Genomic DNA, 19,617 nt, shown 5'->3' with positions numbered 1-19,617 from the left:
TTACTTTTTCTCTTCTGGATGTCAAGGTAGCAGCCAAATTACTGATCCCAGTGGTTCCCAGGAACTCGCAAGCCTAATAGAAGCAATTCCTGTCATTATGTTTCTCTGTACTTCCTCTTATTCTTAAGCTACACAGTTTGGCAAGCAGCCATACTACTCTTATTTAGATGAAGGTGCTGGGTTAAACTTAGAGAAAGCATGATCCCAACAACTTAGAGTTAAAACTTGTGATATTCTGGTCTCTCACTTTACATTCAGAGGCCAAATAAACTATATTTAAAAAAAAAAAAAAAAAACTTGTGATGTTAAAAACAATTTTTAGTATTACTAAAATTCTGGATTCAGCCGTGCTGTTTTCTTAGATGTCTTATGCCATAAGGCAGGTGTTAATTCCTTCCTTTGCACTTTTTCCTTTCCTTTCAAATGCTTTGCATATCATGGCACTCCCTGCTCCTCTGCTATCACAGCAATAATGGACCTGGCTCTAAAAGCTGAGAAGAATCCCTTGGCCCCTCACCCTCATACGCTTCGCAGATACTAGAAGATGTTTTTTAAGCAACCATTTTATTCCCTCATACAATGTACTATTTGGGTTTTTTTGTTGTTGTTGTTTTGTGGGGGTGTTCTTTAAAAAAGAAAAAACAAATACTTGCTCTAAAATAACACTTCCCTTACAAGATCCAAGTACCCAGTTATTAAAAATTAATGCTGTGGTAGAACAATCCTAGTCTACAAAAAAATTAGATTGTCATTATAGCTATGTGTGATGAAAAGAAAAAGAAAGTCTTTTGTTGTCCCAAAGCATTAATTTTTAATAACTGGGTACTTGTATTTTGTAAGGCAAGTGTTATTTTAGAGCGAATATTTATTTTAATAAGAAAAGAAGAAGAAGAACTCCCTGCACAAAAATAATATACACCATGAAATACTGTGCAGTCATGAAAAAGAACAAGAGCTGAACCCAGGGTGTGGAGGCTGCAGTGAGTCGAGATTGCACCATTGTACTCCAGCCTCAGCAACAAGAGCAAAACTCCATCTCAAAAAAAAAAAAGAACAAGATCATGTCCTTGGTAGGGACATGGATGGAGCTGGAGGACATTACCCTTAGCAAACTAACACAGGAATCAAAAACCAAATGCTTCAGGTCCTCACTTATAAATGCGAGCTAAATGATGAGAACCCATGGATACATAGAGGAAAACAACACACACTGGGGCCTTTTGGAGGGTGAAGGATGGAAAGAGGGAGAGGATCAGGAAAAATAACTAATGGGTACTAGCTTTAATACCTGGATGATGAAATAATCTGTACAACAAACCCCATGACACAAGTTTACCTATATAACCAACCCACACTCATACCCCTAAACTTAAATGTTAAAAAAAAGAAAAATACTTCTTCAGACCAATATACCATACACTATTTTGTGCCGTAACCACAGAGTGTGTTATTAGCCAACACTGAGAAAGATGGCATTACCTTGAGTTGTTCCAGACTCGGTGGTTTTGCTTTAGTTGCACATGTCAGTGAGTGGTTGCTTCAGATACATAGACAGGATAAAAATATGAATTTGTATGGTATAAAGGAATACTTCATTTGATCTGAAGTCATGGGAATCAGCAATCAAAACACATCCTGCAGACTTTGTTGTCTCACCCTCCCTAATGTGTGTTTGGGTCATTTTGAGAAGATAGCGGGATGGCCCTTCAAAGAGTCAGTGCCTGCTATTGTTAGTCCCCAGGCAACTGGAGAGGCTGGGAGCTGAGAAACCACATGTTGTTGATGTAATTGGTTATGCAATAGAGAAGACTGTCTCCAGGCCTTCTCTCTGTAACCCCCTGCCATCCTACAAACCCCAGAGTCTGCTCTGGGGACCATTTCAGATCTTCACAAGCACAACTATAGAAAGTAGCAGTAGAATATTTTAGGGTACAGTTTTCATTGTTTTGAGGGCCTCTATCAAAGTATAATAACTGGCTGCCTACCTATAACAGCCCAAAACTTTGCTACCTCTGGTTTTATCTTTATTTTTAAAATATTATTTGTCATAGTAAATAGACATCACATCGTAACTGCTTAATTATTTTGTTGATGTTGTTGTCGTTTCTGTTTATTTTTCAGACAGAATCTTTCTCTGTCGCCCAGGCTGGAATGCAGTGACACGATCTTGGCTCAGTGCAACCTGGGCTCACTGCAACCTCCACCTCCCTGGTTCAAGCAGTCCCCCTGCCTCAGCCGCCCAAGTAGCTGGGATTACAGGCACATGCCACCACTCCCGGCTTTTTTTTAATATTTATTTTTTGTATTTTTCATAGAGATGGGGTTTCACCATGTTGGTCAGACTGGTCTTGAACTCCTGACCTCAGGCAATCCGCCCACTTCGGCCTCCCAAAGTGCTGGGATTACAGGTGTGAGCCACCATACCCAGCCAATTATTTTGTTATTTATTACCTAAAGTTTTTTTTTTTCCTCAATGAACATGAAGTTGTCTCATTGTCAAACATAGCTTTCACTTTTCTAAATGTTCTCTTAATAATTATGGAATGGAACTGCTTGGGATTAACACTTCCAGCAAGCTCTCGAAGATCTTTAAGGTCACCAAATGTGAATTCAGAATCCAGCAGTTAATCATAGGTTGAAATAATGGGGCATTTTAACTAGGGCCGTTTCTTTTTATAAGGCAACTTCATTGTGGGAAAATTTTCTAAGAGGTAATAGACATTGTGGATTCAAAGGCAATTATATTGTTAAGCTATTATCTTCCTCCTCTTTTGCATTTGAAGAAATTGCTAAGCTTTGTTTCTTCAATCAGAAGAGGAGAAATACAAACAAGTATCACTTCTGAAAGAAATAGAAAGTCAAGATAGTAAGTGCAGCTATATTTCAGTCTGTAATGCCATAAGTAAGGAGCGACGTCTTACATACAATAATAGCCACAGAAACATGAAGCGTCTCAGTTAAACATGACAAAGAATCACTTGATAGAGAATCTATAATATAAAGCTAAGGATTCCAGTGCTTGAAACAGAATCCTAGGCCCAATTCCTGCTGTAATGTGTTGCTGAAAGAGAATATGAAATTTCCTCTCCAGAAGGTTTTTACAAATGGCTTTAATTCTCTTCTCTGTCTCAGCTCTCCTGATGTACCATCCAACAGCTGGTTTTTCTTATAACTGAACCTTTTCTAGTAGCCTCAGGTTTTGCCTGACTTGAGGGACAAAGGAAGGAATTTGAATTGATTTCCAGCCTACTTCTTGAATATTTACAAGGTCAGATCTTCTAAATCTTGAATCCCAACCAACTGGAAGCAGTTTTCCTTCCTTTGTGCTCTTACAGCCCTTCTTTGTTCGCTCTTAGCACCCCAATAATCTGCTTGGTTAATTGTCTATTTTTTTATCTTCCCTAATAGATCATAAGACTCTTGTAAAAAGAGCTATTTTATTCCGCGTTGTGTTCCCATCTCTGCTTCACAATTATTTAATTACTGTATAACATATTTATGCCTTTTTGGACCTAACTGATCATTTTCCCCCTCCGCTTCCACTTCTCGACCCTTCATACATACTCCTACCCAGGGTGTTTTTTTCTTTGGATCTCCTCTTCCCCATAAATAAAAGTTTACCCTTCTAGCCTCATAAATCAGTAAGGTTTCCAGAAAGCCTCTTCTAATTAGGCAACAATTCCGAACACTATTCTTGGCTGCATCTCTCTATCAGCACCAGTTTCATTCTCTCCCTCCTTCTTTGTTGTCAAAGCAATTCTTTTTTTATTTTTTTCCATTCAAGATCTTCCCAGCCTCATAAAAAACAAAGAGTATGCTCTTGGGAGGGAGTTATGGAAGGAGAGATTCCGAAGTCCAGCTTTAAAGCAGGCTACTGAGCTTGTCAGGTGCCTGATTATCATCACCCATCCTTGGCCGGTCACTCTCTGCCCTGATGCCTGTTACTCAGTGTAGGAAGGAGATAGCTCTGGCTGCACTCCCTAGAGTCCTCCATGCTGGGAAGGAGGGAGGAGGGGTGGAAAGTTAGTGAGAGCCTGCATGAGCTGCTGCAGATGCCCAAGATAGCAGGAGACCCAATCTGTTTCCCATGTATATATTCTCATTGCTGATAGATGATGGACATCCTTTATTTAGATAATTATTATTGCTATTAAAATATTACCTGAAAGGTGCATATTATTGGATAAAATGAGTGTCTGAGTGTTTTCTCTCTCCCACTTAATACTCCTACTGAATTATATGTTCTATTTCTTACTAGCAGTGGAAATGAAGTTTCTTATGCCTTTCTTTAGCTTTTTTAGAAGATAGAAATAATTTTGAGGAAATGCCACTCCAGGAATGCATTTGTTTCCCTGAACTGTATGTAAATAATGAGCTGAGGCAGTGTGAAAGGAAAGGGAAGAGAGGAAAGGGGAGGAGGAAAGGAGAGGTTTATTGATTACTGCTATATGCCAGATATGCTAGGGAGTGAACGGAATACTGAAATCACCTTCTCCAACTGCCCAGAAACCAAGTGAGGTAGCCATACTCCCATTTGACAGATGAGGAAATCCAGGCTGCAGGTCACATAGCTAAGGATTGGACTAAGATTCAAACCTGGGCTTGACTAGAGCTCCTGATCTTGGTTCAAAAATCGTCACTGTGTGGGAGAAGACTTGCACACTTGCCAAAAGATATATGCTAGTCTTCTAGGATTAAAAAAACCACAGAGGTGCCGGCGCGGTGGCTCTTGCCTGTAATCCTAGCACTTTGGGAGGCTGACGTGGGTGGATCACCTGAGGTCAGGAGTTCAAGACCAGTCTGGCCAACATGGTGAAACCCCATCTTAGATTTAAAAAAAAAAAAAAAAACACAGGTGGATGACACTGGTTTTCCTTCATAGGAAAACTTTAGTTTTTATTGTATGCAGATCTTCCTGAAGGATATTTCTAATGTGAAAAATTTTAGCAGTTGTCTTAGAGCTTCTCTTCTTGATTTCCTCACAGTTACAGTTTCTTTATAAACAAAGTATTAATAGAACAATGTAGGGCAAAGACTCCTTCCCCCTTTAGCATGTGTCTCCCAGACCATGTTCTCTCACGTAAAGAGCCTGGTGCCCCCCCGAAACACAAAAATTCACTTAACTATTTTTTTCTTAAGAAAAGCAAGATCCTGTTACCAAAATGACTCTTAAACTCTTCTCAAAACTTCATTGCAAAGGAAATGAAACTATTAAAAGACCATTGCTCTGTAATTCAGGAAATTGAATCAACTTGTATGGAGCCATAAGCAGAGGAAGATTTGACTGTACTGAGCCACATATTGTGAGATTAAACAGTGCCCTGCTCTGAAATGATTTTACCATTCGTGAGCTGTCTCTTTACCACACCATGGAACTCCTCAAATGCTTCCTTTTCTTTACTACCTAAAATTACAGTTCTCTGCACAAAATGAAAATACTTTGTCAGATGTCCACATTTGGAGTAATTTTTTTAAACTTTCATTTTGATTTTCCTTAATGTTTCTATAATACTACTGAATATGTGTTTATAATAAATGAAAGATATACGATACATAGATCTTGAGCTTGAAGAATTTCTGCATATAAGTATTGATGATTGCGATTGGTTGATGGGTTCATGACAGCTCATTACACTGTTGCTGTACTATTACTGTGTATTTTACATTTTTCATAATAAAATGTTTAAAATATGTTTGTAATTCTGCAGAAAAAGTTAACTCACATTGTCTATGTTCTTCCTGTACTGCTCTACCCAGAGAGCACAATCTTCCCACGCTCCACCCACTAACTTAACACTGGTCAAATTTAGGCATATTGAGCAGAGTAAGGAAGGGAAGGGAGATAAATTGTGGTTGGACTCAATAGCTATGATATGCTCCTTCTTGGCTTAAAGTCCATGACAAGAACAACCATCACTCACATGTTAGATTCTAGATTGCTGCTGTAATAGTAATGAATTGCTGCAGACCAGACAAGAAATAACATGTTTTTATTGTTGTTGTTTTTTTCCAAAAGCTAATTGAAGGTCGGGAGCATTGGCTCATGCCTATAATCCCAGCACTTTGGGAGGCCGAGGCAGTCAGATCACTTGAGACCAGGAGTTACAGACCAGCTTGGCCAACATAGCAAAACCCCATCTTTACTAAAAATGCAAAAAATTAGCTGGGTGTGGCGGTGCACATCTGTAATCCCAGTTACTCAGGACACTGAGGCATGAGAATCGCTTGAACCCGGGAGGGAGAGGTTGCAGTGTGCCGAAATTGTGCCACTGTACTTCAGCCTGGGTGACAGAGTGAGACTCCCTCAAAAAAAAAAAAAAAAAAAAAAAAAGAAAGAAAGAAAAGAGAGAGAGGAGAGGGAGAGAGAGAGGAAGAAGAAGAGAGGAGAAAGCTAATTGAATCTAGCTCCAAGCCCTAGTCCTCAGTTTTGGAAAGTCCAATATCAGTGATTGAACACCTTCTCCTTTTAAGAAAATTGATTTAAAACTTGTAAATAAGTCAGTTATTTCCTTCATAGGAAAGCTCTAGTTTTTGCTGTATGCAGATCTTCCTCAAGGGTGTTTCTAACATGAAAAATTTTAGCAGTTGTCTTAGAGCTTCTCTTCTTGATTTCCTCACAGTTACAGTTTCTTTATAAACAAAGTATTAATAGAACAACTTAGACTGCTTTGTACCTTTTTAATATCATACCAGAACACCGTGTAACAAGCCCTCCTAAAGATGATTTTATGCTCCGGGCCCCAGACCTGTCCAGTATGTTAGCTGTGGCTGTTGAGACTTGAAATGAGGCTAAGTACAACTGAAGAACTGAATTGAGATGTACCGTAAATGTAAAAAGCACACTGGGTTTGAGGACTTACAACAACAGGAACAAAGGTCTCCATAATGTGTATATTGACACATGTTGAAATGATACTATTGTGGATATAGTGGTTTAAATAAAATAGTAAAATTAATTTTACCTATTTGTTTAACTTTAAAAAAATGTGGTTAGTAGAAAATTTAAAGTTACATATTTGCCTCATATTATGTTTCTGTTGGAGAGTGCAGCCCTAGAGTTTATGAGAAGGTAACTTTAACTAATTATTTACTCTTGATTAGAGTCCAGACTGTGAAGTTAGATGTTAGCCTGTAGATGATTAGTAAGCTGCAAATGATTTCTATTTATAGCCAAAAGGTAACCCCCAAAAGTTTGTATTTTTATGGCTCTAGGACATAAATTGTTTTGTGTCCAACTTGGTAGATTTCATCCATGTTTTATTTTCCTTAACAGTTTGACTAAATTTACCTCTGATAGTTGTATCAATCAAAATCTTGTTATATGACAGAGCTGGAAAATCTCTAGCTCTTCTTGTACTAAAAAAGATGATTAGTCCTGTTGATCAAGTGATATAATGGATATAAATTTGTTTACTCTGTGAATTGTTTATTATGCATATATTTGGAATTATGCCTCATTGAATTGTCTTGCTCTGCTTCCTTAAAAGGACAGTGAAAGAGAAGTGAAAATATTGAACAATGCTGATACTAAATAACCCCTATTTTCTTTCCCTCTCTCTGCTCCTGTGTTTATGTAAATAAAAGTAGAGGAACTGTGATTTAAAATCCCAGATCTCTGTCCCCAAAGAAAGATTTCCAAAGGTCCTCATTCCCAGCATGAACCCATAAAAACATCTTGCTCTCCCCTGTGGGGCATGTGCTGCCCTCCTCCTCCCATCCATAAGGAAGAGGGTTTTGTTGTTGCTGTTTTGAATGAGCCTGTCATAAAAGCAGCAGAAGCCATTTGACAGTAGCCGTGCTACTGTTTCCAGGCACCCAGAACTCCTATTTGTAGCTTTCTTGAACACTTGCTTTCTAACCCTTTTGAAATCACAAGAGATAGAGTAGCAAATAGGAACCTGTTGTATATTCCATTTGGCTATTTGTTTGTTTGTTTGTTCATATTGTCAACTCACTACCTTGAATCTAAAGAGACAAGACCATAATAAAGGACAGTGTACAAGACCTGAGGTTTCAAGCTCCAAATCTCTTAGCTACCAAAATAAATAAATACTGCAGAGCTGTTTGTGAGCAAGAGAAAACATCTAGACAGAGTAAGGCTAAAGTCCTTTTTCCTTCACCCCTACCCTTTCCTCTTCTGCATCTAGAGATTTAGAAAATTGCTATAACCATGAATTATTAGGCATGATGTTTTATTTTATTAGGTTGGAATGAAATACAGAAACCTAATCCTGAAACCTGGGGGATCTCTGGACGGCATGGACATGCTCCACAATTTCTTGAAACGTGAGCCAAACCAAAAAGCGTTCCTAATGAGTCGAGGCCTGCATGGTTCGTGAACTGGGGATCTTTGGTAGCCGTCCCTGTCTGGAGGACAAGTCGACATCACTGTGTGTTACTGGCCTGGAAACTAAAGGGAGTTTTGCAAATGAAAATTTAGATTTTTATTGATGTCCTTTTGTTTTCTAATTTTAAAAATTATAAAGATGTAAATGGAATTATAAATACTGTGACCTAAGAAAAGACCCAGTAGAAAGTAATTGTAGTATAAAATTTCATAAAACTGGATTTGATTTCTTTTTATGAAAATTTCATATGAAGGTAACTTGATTTTTTACTATTATCTAGATAATATAAGAGGGCTAAGAATTTTTAAATTGAATCATATACATGATCTAATTTATCCTTCTTGTATCTTGAAGTTTTGTACTTGGGATTTCTGTACTGATAAATGAATCATCACATTCTTCTGGTAAATATTTTCTTGGAACTCTGTGTCAACTTTGATCCTTTGTCTCCCAGGAAGGTGTAACCTCTCCTTTGCCCGCATACCTCAAGGCCAGGGGAATATGCCTCAGTGATGCATTTATCTTTGTGTATCAGGCTACACGATTCCCAACTTTGTGCCACATTTAAATTATCTTCCTCCATTTGAGTTTGTCTTCTCTGTCTAAAGTCCAGTCAGAGAGCATCAAAAAATTATGTTTCAACTAGGCTGGTCTAATATATAAGTTTTTGTATCTTTTATCAGAGGATTTCGTAGTTTGTATTAGAGGCTCATTTCCACTTCATCATACAAGATCGTCAATCTTTTGGCATGTATGCCAATTAGAATACTAAAGCTAGCCCAAGCACATTTTTCTCTTCCCATGTTTCTAATGAGTGTTAGGGACTTTGCCTCTTTTACTGACCACGTCCCCAAAAGTGTCAGGTAGATATGTCACAAATGGCTCTGTAGAGAGCCATGGGAAGAGAGAGGGAATGGATGTAGAACATAAAAGATTCAGACACCCCAGAAAAGGAGTGGGTTTTGGACAGAAGCATTTGAGGACAGCTGCTCCAAAGCCTTATGTGTGTGATGAAACTCACTGCAGGGAAGACAGTCTTCAGTAGCCTATTTCATCTGGTGATTTTTATTTTAAGTGAACTGTTGAATCTATCTTTAACTCTCTTTATTGTAGGTCTAAATTCCGATTCTACAGCAGACCAGTAAACTCACAGTATTTCTTTTTCCTGTAGGAGTCTATTCAATAAGGAAACCAAGACAGGATAATAAAATTAAAAAAGAGAAAAAAAACTTTGAATGTACCCTGCCTAGGTCTTCCAGTTGTTTTCCATTGCATACCTTAGGTATGACTTTACTGGCCAGGGACAAAATTAGCACCTTTCGATTCTCTGGTCCAAGTGGACTTTGTGCTAAATAAAAAAAATTATTATACTACATAATAAAATTACAGACAGCAGGAAATTCAAGAGCTAGGAGATTCCTAGATTATAACTGCCAAGCAAATACCTTAAACATCCACCTAAAATCCTACTGCCCTGTCTTGTGAGATTATTTCCCCAGCCCTTCTCTTCCCCACACTCACTCAATGTCACCCCCCTAGTCCCCAAAACTGTTTTTGTGGTCTTTGCAGCCTATGGTTGTTTTCCAATATCTTCCCCCCACCCCCAGACTTTTCCGTTTTCCAATGTCAGACAAAAAACTCTTCAGCTTTTTCCAGTGTGTCTCCTTAACAGTAACTTTACCATTTGAAATCTTATTTCACACAGGAAAACTAAATTGGTGTGGAAAGGCTGCACACAATAAAGTTACATTATTATACATGAGAACGAACTCATATTTCTTTCATACTTAGCGTTAAAACTGAAATGCATGAGAACAAAAGCACCATGGTATTCTTTTTAAAATTTAGGGCCTACCTCTAATATTTAAAATCTACAAAAGAACATCACAAAATTAATACTCAGGCCAGGTTCAGTGACTCATGCCTGTAATCTCAGCAGTTTGGAAGGCCAAGGCAGGCGGATCACCTGAGGTCAGGAGCTCAAGACCAGCCTGGCCAAAATGGTGAAACCCCATCTCTACAAAAATACAAAATGTAGCTGGGCATGATGGCTCATGCCTGTAGTCCCAGCTACTCGGAAGGCTGAGGTAGGAGAATAGCTTGAACCCAGGAGTAAGAGGTTGCAGCAAGCCGAGATTATACCATTGCACTCCAACCTGGGTGACAGAGCAAGACTCAGTCTCAAAAAAAAAAAAAAAATTAATACTCAGAAACTTCTCTAACATAATTCAAAAGAAAGGACTTACTTTTTTAAACCTTTTTGAATGTGACCATCTATCTAGTTGTTCTTTTTTTCTATATCAGAGCAGAGAGTATCACTGACATGCTTGAAATAGTGGATAACTGGAAATTGTAATTGGACAAATGTACACTTAAGATTTATAGACTGAGCCACATGTAATAAAGTCTCTCCTGGTAATTGATCCAGGGGATTTAGGCCTTTTTTTTTTTAAGGCGTTGTTATGTTGTGAAGGATAAAATCTTAAACCTCTTATGCTAATGGATAGTAGGCATGATCCTAAAGGTTTAGTTTTACGATGCTGCAGAGAAGAGAAATGCCTTGACGTTATGCCACCTGATGTAGACTTTGTCCCCCTCTAATATAAATGTTGCATGTTACCTAGATAAACAACTAACAATTGCCTTGAAGAGTTATCACCTGAGCTACTTAGGTCAGGGTCTTGCCTTCCTAAAGCTAATAAGATGAGAAGTGGATATCTGTAGCTCTTTGGATGACAAATTGCATTGTGGAAGAGGCTAAAATTGAGGAAATAACTCTTCAAAGAAAAATTTCTGATATGATCATTGTACTTGTAAATGCCTTAGCTAATAGGCAGTGACTCAATTTTCTACTTCACCATTTTACCTTTAGCCTCTATGTATAAATTAAAGGTCTGTGGAGATCCTGCCACCCCACTAGGCCAGTTTGTTTGTGTTTTATCATTTATTCATTTTCTATTATATACAGGTGGAACTTTCCAAGTGCCAAGGAAATTGTATTAAAATGTACATTAAAATACTGTCATCAGGCTGCTACAACAAAATATCACAGAGTGGGTGGCTTCAAAAGCAGACACGTCTTTCTTACAGTTCTGGAAGCTGGGAAGTCCCACAAGCCACATGCTGGTAAATCTGGTTCATGGTGACGCCCCTCTTCCTCTTTTACTGACCATATCCACAAAAGTGTCAGGTAGACATGTCACAAATAGCTCTGTAGAGAGCCATGGGAAGAGAGAGGAGGCAGATGTGGAACATAAAGGGTTCAGAAACTTCTGCAGGCAGCAGTGGCAGGGAGCAAGTCCCAGTGTCTCTTTTTATAAGAGCACGAATCCCATCATGAGAGCTCCACCCTAATGACTTCATCTAAGCCCAGTCACCCTCCACAAAGACCCCAACACCTAACCCCATCACATTGGCAGTTAGGGCTTCAATGTAGTGAAGAGGGCACAAACATTCAGTCCATAGTGAATACTGATTCCTCAAAAAGGGTTTAAACATAGTTAACTGAGCCCCCTAAGAATGTTAAAAGAGAAAATCCATTTTATTTGAATAGATACAGTGACCAAAGCTGCTTCTCTCAAATCAACATATAACAGTTAGATGTTTCCCATCTGAAATTGGATAGCCCATTGAAATTGAACATGCCTTCTCCTAAATGTGTGGTGAGAATAAAAGCAAGAAAGAACCGCATGCGGTGGCTCACACCTGTAATCCTAACACTTTGGAAAGCTGAGGCGGGAGGATCCTTTGAGCCCAGGAGTTTGAGACCAGCCTGAGCAACATAATGAGACCTTGTCTCTACAAAAACTAAAACGATTAGCTAGGGATAGTGGCATATGCCTATAGTCCCAGCTACTTGGGAGGCTGAGGTGAGCCCAAGGAGGTCAAGGCTGCCGTGAGCCATAATCATGCCACTGTACTCTAGCCCGGGTGACAGAGACATACCAGTTAATTTGCAAAGAACTGATCTTATGTAGGTCTTTTAAATAAGACCTTAAAATTTAAAAGAAAAGACCTACATATGCTCAGTTCTTTGCAAAACAGTCAACATCCAAAAAGCTTATTTTTTGAGTCATCTTTAGTGGGGAAATTTCCCACTGGAAACAGATTCACCTAAGTGATTAATAACTATATCAAGGCAAAAGGTAAAGGCTGTAAGATGTAAGTATTAGACCAAAATAGACTTTTTCAACAAACACACAATAATGCTGTAAGTTTGTAACAAAACAAAATTTTAAAAATTGAGGTAATGAACACAACCATGTACACACCCCCATATCACATCATGAGTGATTCTTGAGTTTTTATTTGGTTGAATTCACCTTGTAGTTCCTTTTCCTGAGAAAATATACGTTCAACACATCTAGTCCATGATGTACGTACAAGGGGAAGGGGTGAACAGGAACTAGGCTCCCTTGTTCTGCCCACATGAGCTGAAACCTGTACTAGCTGCGTATTTCATAGGCCCCAATGGCTCACCTCCCATGATAAACTGTCTCTAGCATTTGTCATGAGAGAAACTGTATGGCTAGAAATAGTTTAGAGAACTGTTCATTGAGTCCAGCAAGACACTGGTGTCACTGTTGACATCTTTGTGGCTAAGATGGAGAATGTAACTTAATAGTTATCCAGGTGGATTCCTAGCTATTGAAACAGAGTGAGATAGTTGCATAATGATTAACGTTAAACTGGGGGTAATTTCAAATCATTTGGCTAAAAATGCAAAAAATCCCATGAAAAGGTATCAAATTTACAGATGACAGGGCTGGAATTATTAAGTATGATGATATTAATATTTTAAATTATTTTGGCTGGGCATGGTGACTCACACCTGTAATCCCAGCACTTTGGAAGGCCAAGGTGGGTGGATCACCTGAGGTCAGGAGTTCAAGACCAGTTTGGCCAACATGGCGAAACCCCATCTCTACTAAAAATACAAAATTAGCCTGGCATGGTGATGGATGCCTGTAGTCCCACCTACTCGGGAGGCTGAGGCAGAAGAATCGCTTGAACCCGGGAGGCGGAGGTTTCAGTGGGCTGACGTGTCACTTTACTGCAGCCTGGACAACAAATGGAAACTGTCTCAAAAGTAAAAAATTATTATTATTATATTTTAAATTATTTCAATGTGGAGACAAGCTCAAAATGAAATTAGACACATTTCATTACCAAAGTAAAAGAGAAGCCTGACTTGATAGTAGTATGCAGGAAAAAAAGAGTTGGCAGTTTTATTTGGCCAAATTCTAATATCAGCTCATAGTACAGCACACCTGGGGAGGAGGGCAGGAGGCGAAAATGAAGGCTAAGGGTGTGTTGATAGAAGTATGTGGCCAGATCAAAAGAATAATCCCTCCAGACTCCAGTATAAGATCAACTCACTGTTGAAATACTGTGTTCCCTCCTAGGTATCACATTTTAAGCAGACTTTGGCCAAGTATTACAGTGTTTCCAGGAGCAGGAAGAAGTTGGTGATAACTTTGAAAATACTTCTCAAAAGAAATATATCAAGATAATTTGGGAAGTTCAGTCTGGAGATAATTCAGAAATACAGATGATTATTGTTTTCAAATACTTAAAGGATATGGGGGAGGGAATAGGCTAATTCTGTATTGCTTCAGAAATCAAATGGAAACAATTAAATTCTATTAGCGAAATTGTTAGAAAATATGAGGAGGCTTCAGTTCAGTATGAGGAAGCCATTTCTAATAATGATTGTTGATTAAAAATACATTCTCCTGCTGTGAAGAGCCTGTAGCTGCCATGAGGGTTACAGAGGACATTCCTCCTTTGAGTTGACATTTGTGCCAAATCAGCTTTGAGGGCTTCTCCAGCATTTAAGATGCAATAATGATAAGATGCTCGTTGGAAAAAAACATCCCTCAGATGAAACAGTCACAGGCTGGCTCTGAGAACTGGCATCAGATGATTGCGGCTCCCCCCTACTGCAAGAATATTGTTTATGGCTTCAGGTTGGCTCACTCCTCACCTGTAATCAAAGTTTATCCAGAGGTTAAGTTACCAGTTTTCCGGTGGGTATCTGGGAACTGAGACTAGGAGACTAACAGTTGTATATGAGCATAATAAAGCAAAAGACTGTTACAGAGTGAGTAAATGTTCATTTTCTTCCCTTACAGACTTACATTTACTCTCTGTCCATTCCACTCACTACTGTCTTCACCACACACACAGAGGCAAACATCGGATTCAGATACCCAGGTGCGCCATGCATGCACTCCACTATGTTGTGATCTCTTTGAGGCTTGTTTCTGTCCCCAGTGCTCCACAGTCCTGGACTGTTAATGAATCGTTCATATGTGTTTGTTAATAAATATACGTTCTTTAAAATTATCTTTTGTTATAAAGGTGCTTTTTTTTCTATGATAACTGCAAAATACCTAATTTGTAAATAAACCTAAAACTATACAGATAAGTTCTTTCTACACCTGCTGGGGGCAGAGTTCTACATGAGAGTCCTTTTCATTACTGTACTGAGAGTTTCTGCATGAGGTAGATGAAAGAAACATGTTTTCTGTAAAAGAAAAATTGGGAATGAAGAATGTTTTTAAAGTTTTCTCAGCTTCTCTCTATGATTATGTATTCCACACCTAGGAATTTCTTAATCTAGAATCTCTGGTTTTCTTGGGTGATCTATGAAAAGGGCAGAGCAAGCAGATGTCCTATGATTGCCCTGAAATTATATATGTTCATGTGCATGGATACATGCATTTTTCTAGGGACAGGGTCCTTAGCTTTAAACAGAACAACTGTCTTTAAAAATGTGCTTTCAAACGTCTGTTTTTGAATTCATTTCAAAGACTCTAACATGCCCATTGTGTGTCAGGCACTGTGCTTGGCAATGAGGATACAAAAAGACACCCCAGAACTGGAGTTGCTCACAGTGGAGTGGAAAAAGCAAATGCGTTCATAGTTTATTGAGATAAATTATAATAGAAAGGCGTGTATCCAAAGCTTTTGCGTGTTTTCCCCCCAACCCTAGTTGACTCCACTATACAATTTGACTGTTGTGCCACAAAATTTTACATAGTTTCCATGCCACCTGCTACCACAGGCCTCTATTTTTAACAAAATGATTGTTTTTCTCTTTTCAGCATTTCAGGAGTGGGACTAAATGGTGTTCTATATCTGGTACATCCAGGAGTTTCTTAGAACTGGGGTTAAAGAGCTTATAAACAAGAGATGAAAATGTTCACTTTCGCCATTTTTGTACAAGTGGTTATAAATTGACAGCCATTAGAAGAATGATGCGGGACCCCTTTTGCGCTAACACATGTTAGATACCCGAGAGGCATTAGTACCTCCTGTAATTCTAGAAAACAGGTTGTTTAAAATACTCACTGAGTCATTTAGAGATGGTCCAGAACTAGTCAAGATTTCTTACTTCCTGCTCCCAGCAACTTTTTTTTTTTTTGAGACCGGATATTCCCATGTTGCCCAGGCTGGTCTGGAACCCCTGGGCTCAAAGCGAAGTGATGGGATTACTGGTGTGAGCCACTGTGCCTGGCCCCCTCAGTATTAATAATTTCTGTTCCCACTAATAAGAGCCAAAAGAAAGGCACCCTAGCACTTCAACCTCTTACTGCCTATTATCTGTGACTTCTTTATGTTAGGATAGAAACTGATTAAACAGATCAATGAAAGACCAAAGAAACCTCAGGGCTCCACGGTTTAGACAAAAACTGGGGCTGGACTTTAAGCTTACATTCCATTTCCTTCTGTTTCTTTAAATAATCATCTGCTTTTCAGAAGTCCTCGTTTTTGTCTCTCAGACCTATATATTTTATTTTCATGTATTTTACTTATTCATGTAATTATTTAAATTTTTGATGAGAGAAAGTCGTAGGTGTGATTCCAGACAGGAATTTTCTTTCTCTTTTAATGATTGGATGGATAGGTCTTAAAAGGAATATAAGACTTTATTCCAGAACAAAGCAGTCATCAGTCCCTTTGTATTCAGGGCAAAGTGGGGAAAACCAGAAGATCCATTTTGTCCTCCCTGTTCTAAATCAGATGCCTTTCTATGCTCTTCAACATTTGTGTGACTGACAAGTGGGACTTCTGTTGTAATTCACAATGCAATCACTGTTCTAAACATGCACATGGCCCACTCTGTCTCAGCTTCAATTATCAAATCTTCAGTCAGAGGCTATTATCCTCTGTTTTGTTCAGTCAGCGACATAGCCAGTGAATTTCCAACTGAGATCAGGTGGCAAGAGAAAAATTTCTCACACTTCATCTATCAAGCCCTTATAGGCCCCAGTATATTTCCTTCCCTGGGGGGTCCTGATAGGGAAGTTTTTCTGAAGTCATTTGGGAAGGTGATCTAATATTGCATTTCCATTCCTAATTCCACCTTAGGTGAGTGTAGGGAAATAAGAATAGCTTAAGAAGCTATAAATTCACAGGGATCCATCCTTCTGCTTCATTATTTTCATGTTACTAATTTTTTAGTAGATAAGCTATATCCTGTGGTCTACCTAGCCATGTGAAGCACCTCTGTCCCTCCTGCCTGCCCTTCCTTTCTCCCCAAAGTCCAATTAAATAAATGGAAGTTCTAGGCAAATCTGTCCAAATCCCAGCAGGAACACAACAGAAGTCTGAGGCAGAAAACATAGTTAGTGAGGCCAAGCAAAACAAATCTAGGTGATTTTTAATTTGGGAGTGGGGGCTTGGAGCCTTTTCTGTGAAACACCCTAGTTTTAAATTAGTTACTGTCCTAATGCCTACAGACTAAATGAGAGGTTTAGAAGGATTAGGGTGAGAGTAGACTATATACAACCACTTCTACAAGAAAATGCCTTTTAACTTTTTTCTAAGATAAATATTGTAGGAAGAGTAAATTCCTTTTTAAAATGTCTGTGCAAGCTAGGCATGGTGGTACATCCCTATAGTCCTAGCTCTTCAGAAGGCTGAGGCAGGAGGATCACTTGATCCCAGGAATCAGAGGCTATAATGAGCTATGATTGTGCTACTGCACTCCAGCCTGAGTGACAAAGCGAGATCTTGTCTCTTTAAAAAAAAAAGGTTGTGGCTGGGCATGGTGACTCAGGCCTGTAATTCCAGCACTTTGGGAGGCCGAGGTGAGAGGACAGCTTGAGCCCAGGATTTCAAGACCAGCCTAGGCAACACAGCAAGACCCCTTCTCTACAAAAAAAAAAAAAAAAAAAAAAAAAAAAGCCTTTCCCAAAAAAAAAAAAAAAAAAAAAAAATTAAAAATTAGCTGAGCATGATGGCATGCACCTGTGGTTCCAGCTACTTAGGAGGCTAAGGTGGGAGGATGCTTTTCGCCTGGGAAGTCAAGGCAGCAGTGAGCTGTGATTGCACAACTGCACTCCAGCCTGGGTGACAGAATGAAAACAATGAATGAATGAATGAATGAGTGTCTGCAGAATGCAGAAGAGCTCTATGGAAGATTTGACATCTTTCAAAACCCACTGACCAAATTTTAAATATAATTATGAAGTTGTTCAAAGAAAACTAAACTGCTACCTGCTTGACTTTTATCTTCTGAAGTTCAAGTTAATGGGGAGGTGGGGGGAAAGCCAGTTAAAGTCAACTTGTTTTATAAGGGTGGTACGTATTTGCATTAAGGCATACAAAAACCCGATTAATTCCTCTGTCTACCTAGTAAGTTTCTTAATACTTTATCAGAATTCAGCTGGGGCGTTAGCACAGCAACACACTGTTTTCTCTGGTGCCAGTAGACAAAATGTCAGTACGCCTGCTGCATTCCTCTGGGATAATAGAAATGAGGTCATTACATTAGAAAGTGGATCATGTGCCCAGGATACACTTCTCCCACCCTGAACCCAGTGACTGTTTCCCAGGTTAAGGTCACTAATCTGGTGGCAGATGCAGTTCTAGTAGCCAGAAGAGGGTGATTCAGAAGAGTCACTTAAGGAATATTGAGGTTTTATGATATTTGAGATGGCAATGATGGTGTGGTGGTTGAAGGGCAGATGTGCCTGTCAGAAGGTGAACACTGGAAGGGAAGTGTTAGGACGGAGGGCCAAGAACCTGATTGCTGGCAAGTGCTGGCTTGAACAAGGACAATTGTTGGAATCTAAGAGGGGTGCTAATATTCAAGAGAAGAAGGTGTTCAGTTTCAGGGATCTGTTTGATTAGCAAACAATCGTTTTGTAACTCAAGGTGACTAGAAGTTTTACTTCTCAAAGGTACTGTAAGGGACTGTCTAACCTCCTACAAAGGATTTTCAGGACATGTTAACCATGAATAATAAAAGGTATGAGTTCATGGCCAGGTGCAGCCGCTCACACCTGTAATCCTAGCTGTTTGGGAGGCCAAGGCAGGTGGATCACCCCAGCTCAGAAGTTTGAGACCAGCCTGGGCAATATTGTAAAACCTCAGCTCTACTGAAAATACAAGAATTAGCTGAGTGTGGTGGCATGTGCCTGTAGTCCCAGCTACTTGGGAGGCTGAGATGGGAGGATCACATGAGCTTAGGAGGTCAAGGCAGCATTAAGGCAAGATCGCACCACTGCACTCCAGCCTAGGTGATGACAGTGAGACCTTGTCTCAAAAAAATAAATAAAATAAAAGTTATGAGTTCAAAGAAAACTCCTTAAAACTACCTTATTACCTCTCATGTATAAAAACTTTCGTAGTCATGTTTTAATGAAACATTACCAAAGTTGACCTTTATTGTGCTTGTCAGAAAAATCTGGCTGTTTTCTTGAGTTCCTAAAGGAAGAAGTAATAAGAGCTGTTTGGCAGACTTGACAACAGTTTCTAACATTTCTAAATAGCCTAATAAATAATCAAAAGGACAGGCAGGGCTCAGCGACTCACACCTATAATCCCAGTGCTTAGTAGGCTGAGGCAGGCTGATCACTTGAGCTTAGGAGTTCAAGGCCAGCCTGGGAAACATGGTGAAACCCTATCTCTGCAAAATATACAAAAATTAGCTGGGCAAGGTGGTGCACGCCTGTAGTTCCAGCCACTTGAATCTGGGAGGTAGAATCTGCAGTGAGCAGTGATCACACCATTGCTCTTCAGGCTTAGCAACAGAGTGAGACCGTGTCTCAAAAACAGAAAGACAAAACAAAAACCACAAAAGGACTAATCGTTTGGCTCAACCCTCTGAGAACCATAACAATATAAATAACTCTCCCCAATGAGTTGTTTCTGTCTTAAATCTTGGAAATAATCATTTTTGTCACGATTTTTATCATTTTTATCTTGAATATTTCTTTGTTTCCACAAATCTACCCTTCACCTCCATCCTCTTATA

At 39.2% G+C, this 19,617-nt stretch overlaps 1 protein-coding gene across 2 annotated transcripts in view; it reads left to right on the top strand.

Annotated features, from left to right (window-relative positions):
- Positions 1 to 11,259, top strand: part of NLN (neurolysin) — a 107,231-nt gene extending 95,972 nt beyond the window's left edge. Inside the window, exon 13 of one of the 2 annotated variants that reach the window (XM_017537852.2) lies at positions 8,205 to 11,259. In XM_017537852.2, the coding sequence (XP_017393341.1) occupies positions 8,205 to 8,339 (135 nt within the window). In that variant the 3' untranslated portion in view covers positions 8,340 to 11,259. The remainder of the gene's footprint in view (positions 1 to 8,204) is intronic. The other variant, XM_017537853.2, reaches the window with a different exon arrangement.
- The last annotated feature ends 8,358 nt before the right edge of the window (positions 11,260 to 19,617 follow it).

This window comes from Cebus imitator, unplaced genomic scaffold (assembly GCF_001604975.1).
Source record: "Cebus imitator isolate Cc_AM_T3 unplaced genomic scaffold, Cebus_imitator-1.0 Scaffold107, whole genome shotgun sequence".
NCBI classification, from domain to species: domain Eukaryota; kingdom Metazoa; phylum Chordata; class Mammalia; order Primates; family Cebidae; genus Cebus; species Cebus imitator.
This window is presented reverse-complemented; position numbering and strand designations above follow the sequence as displayed.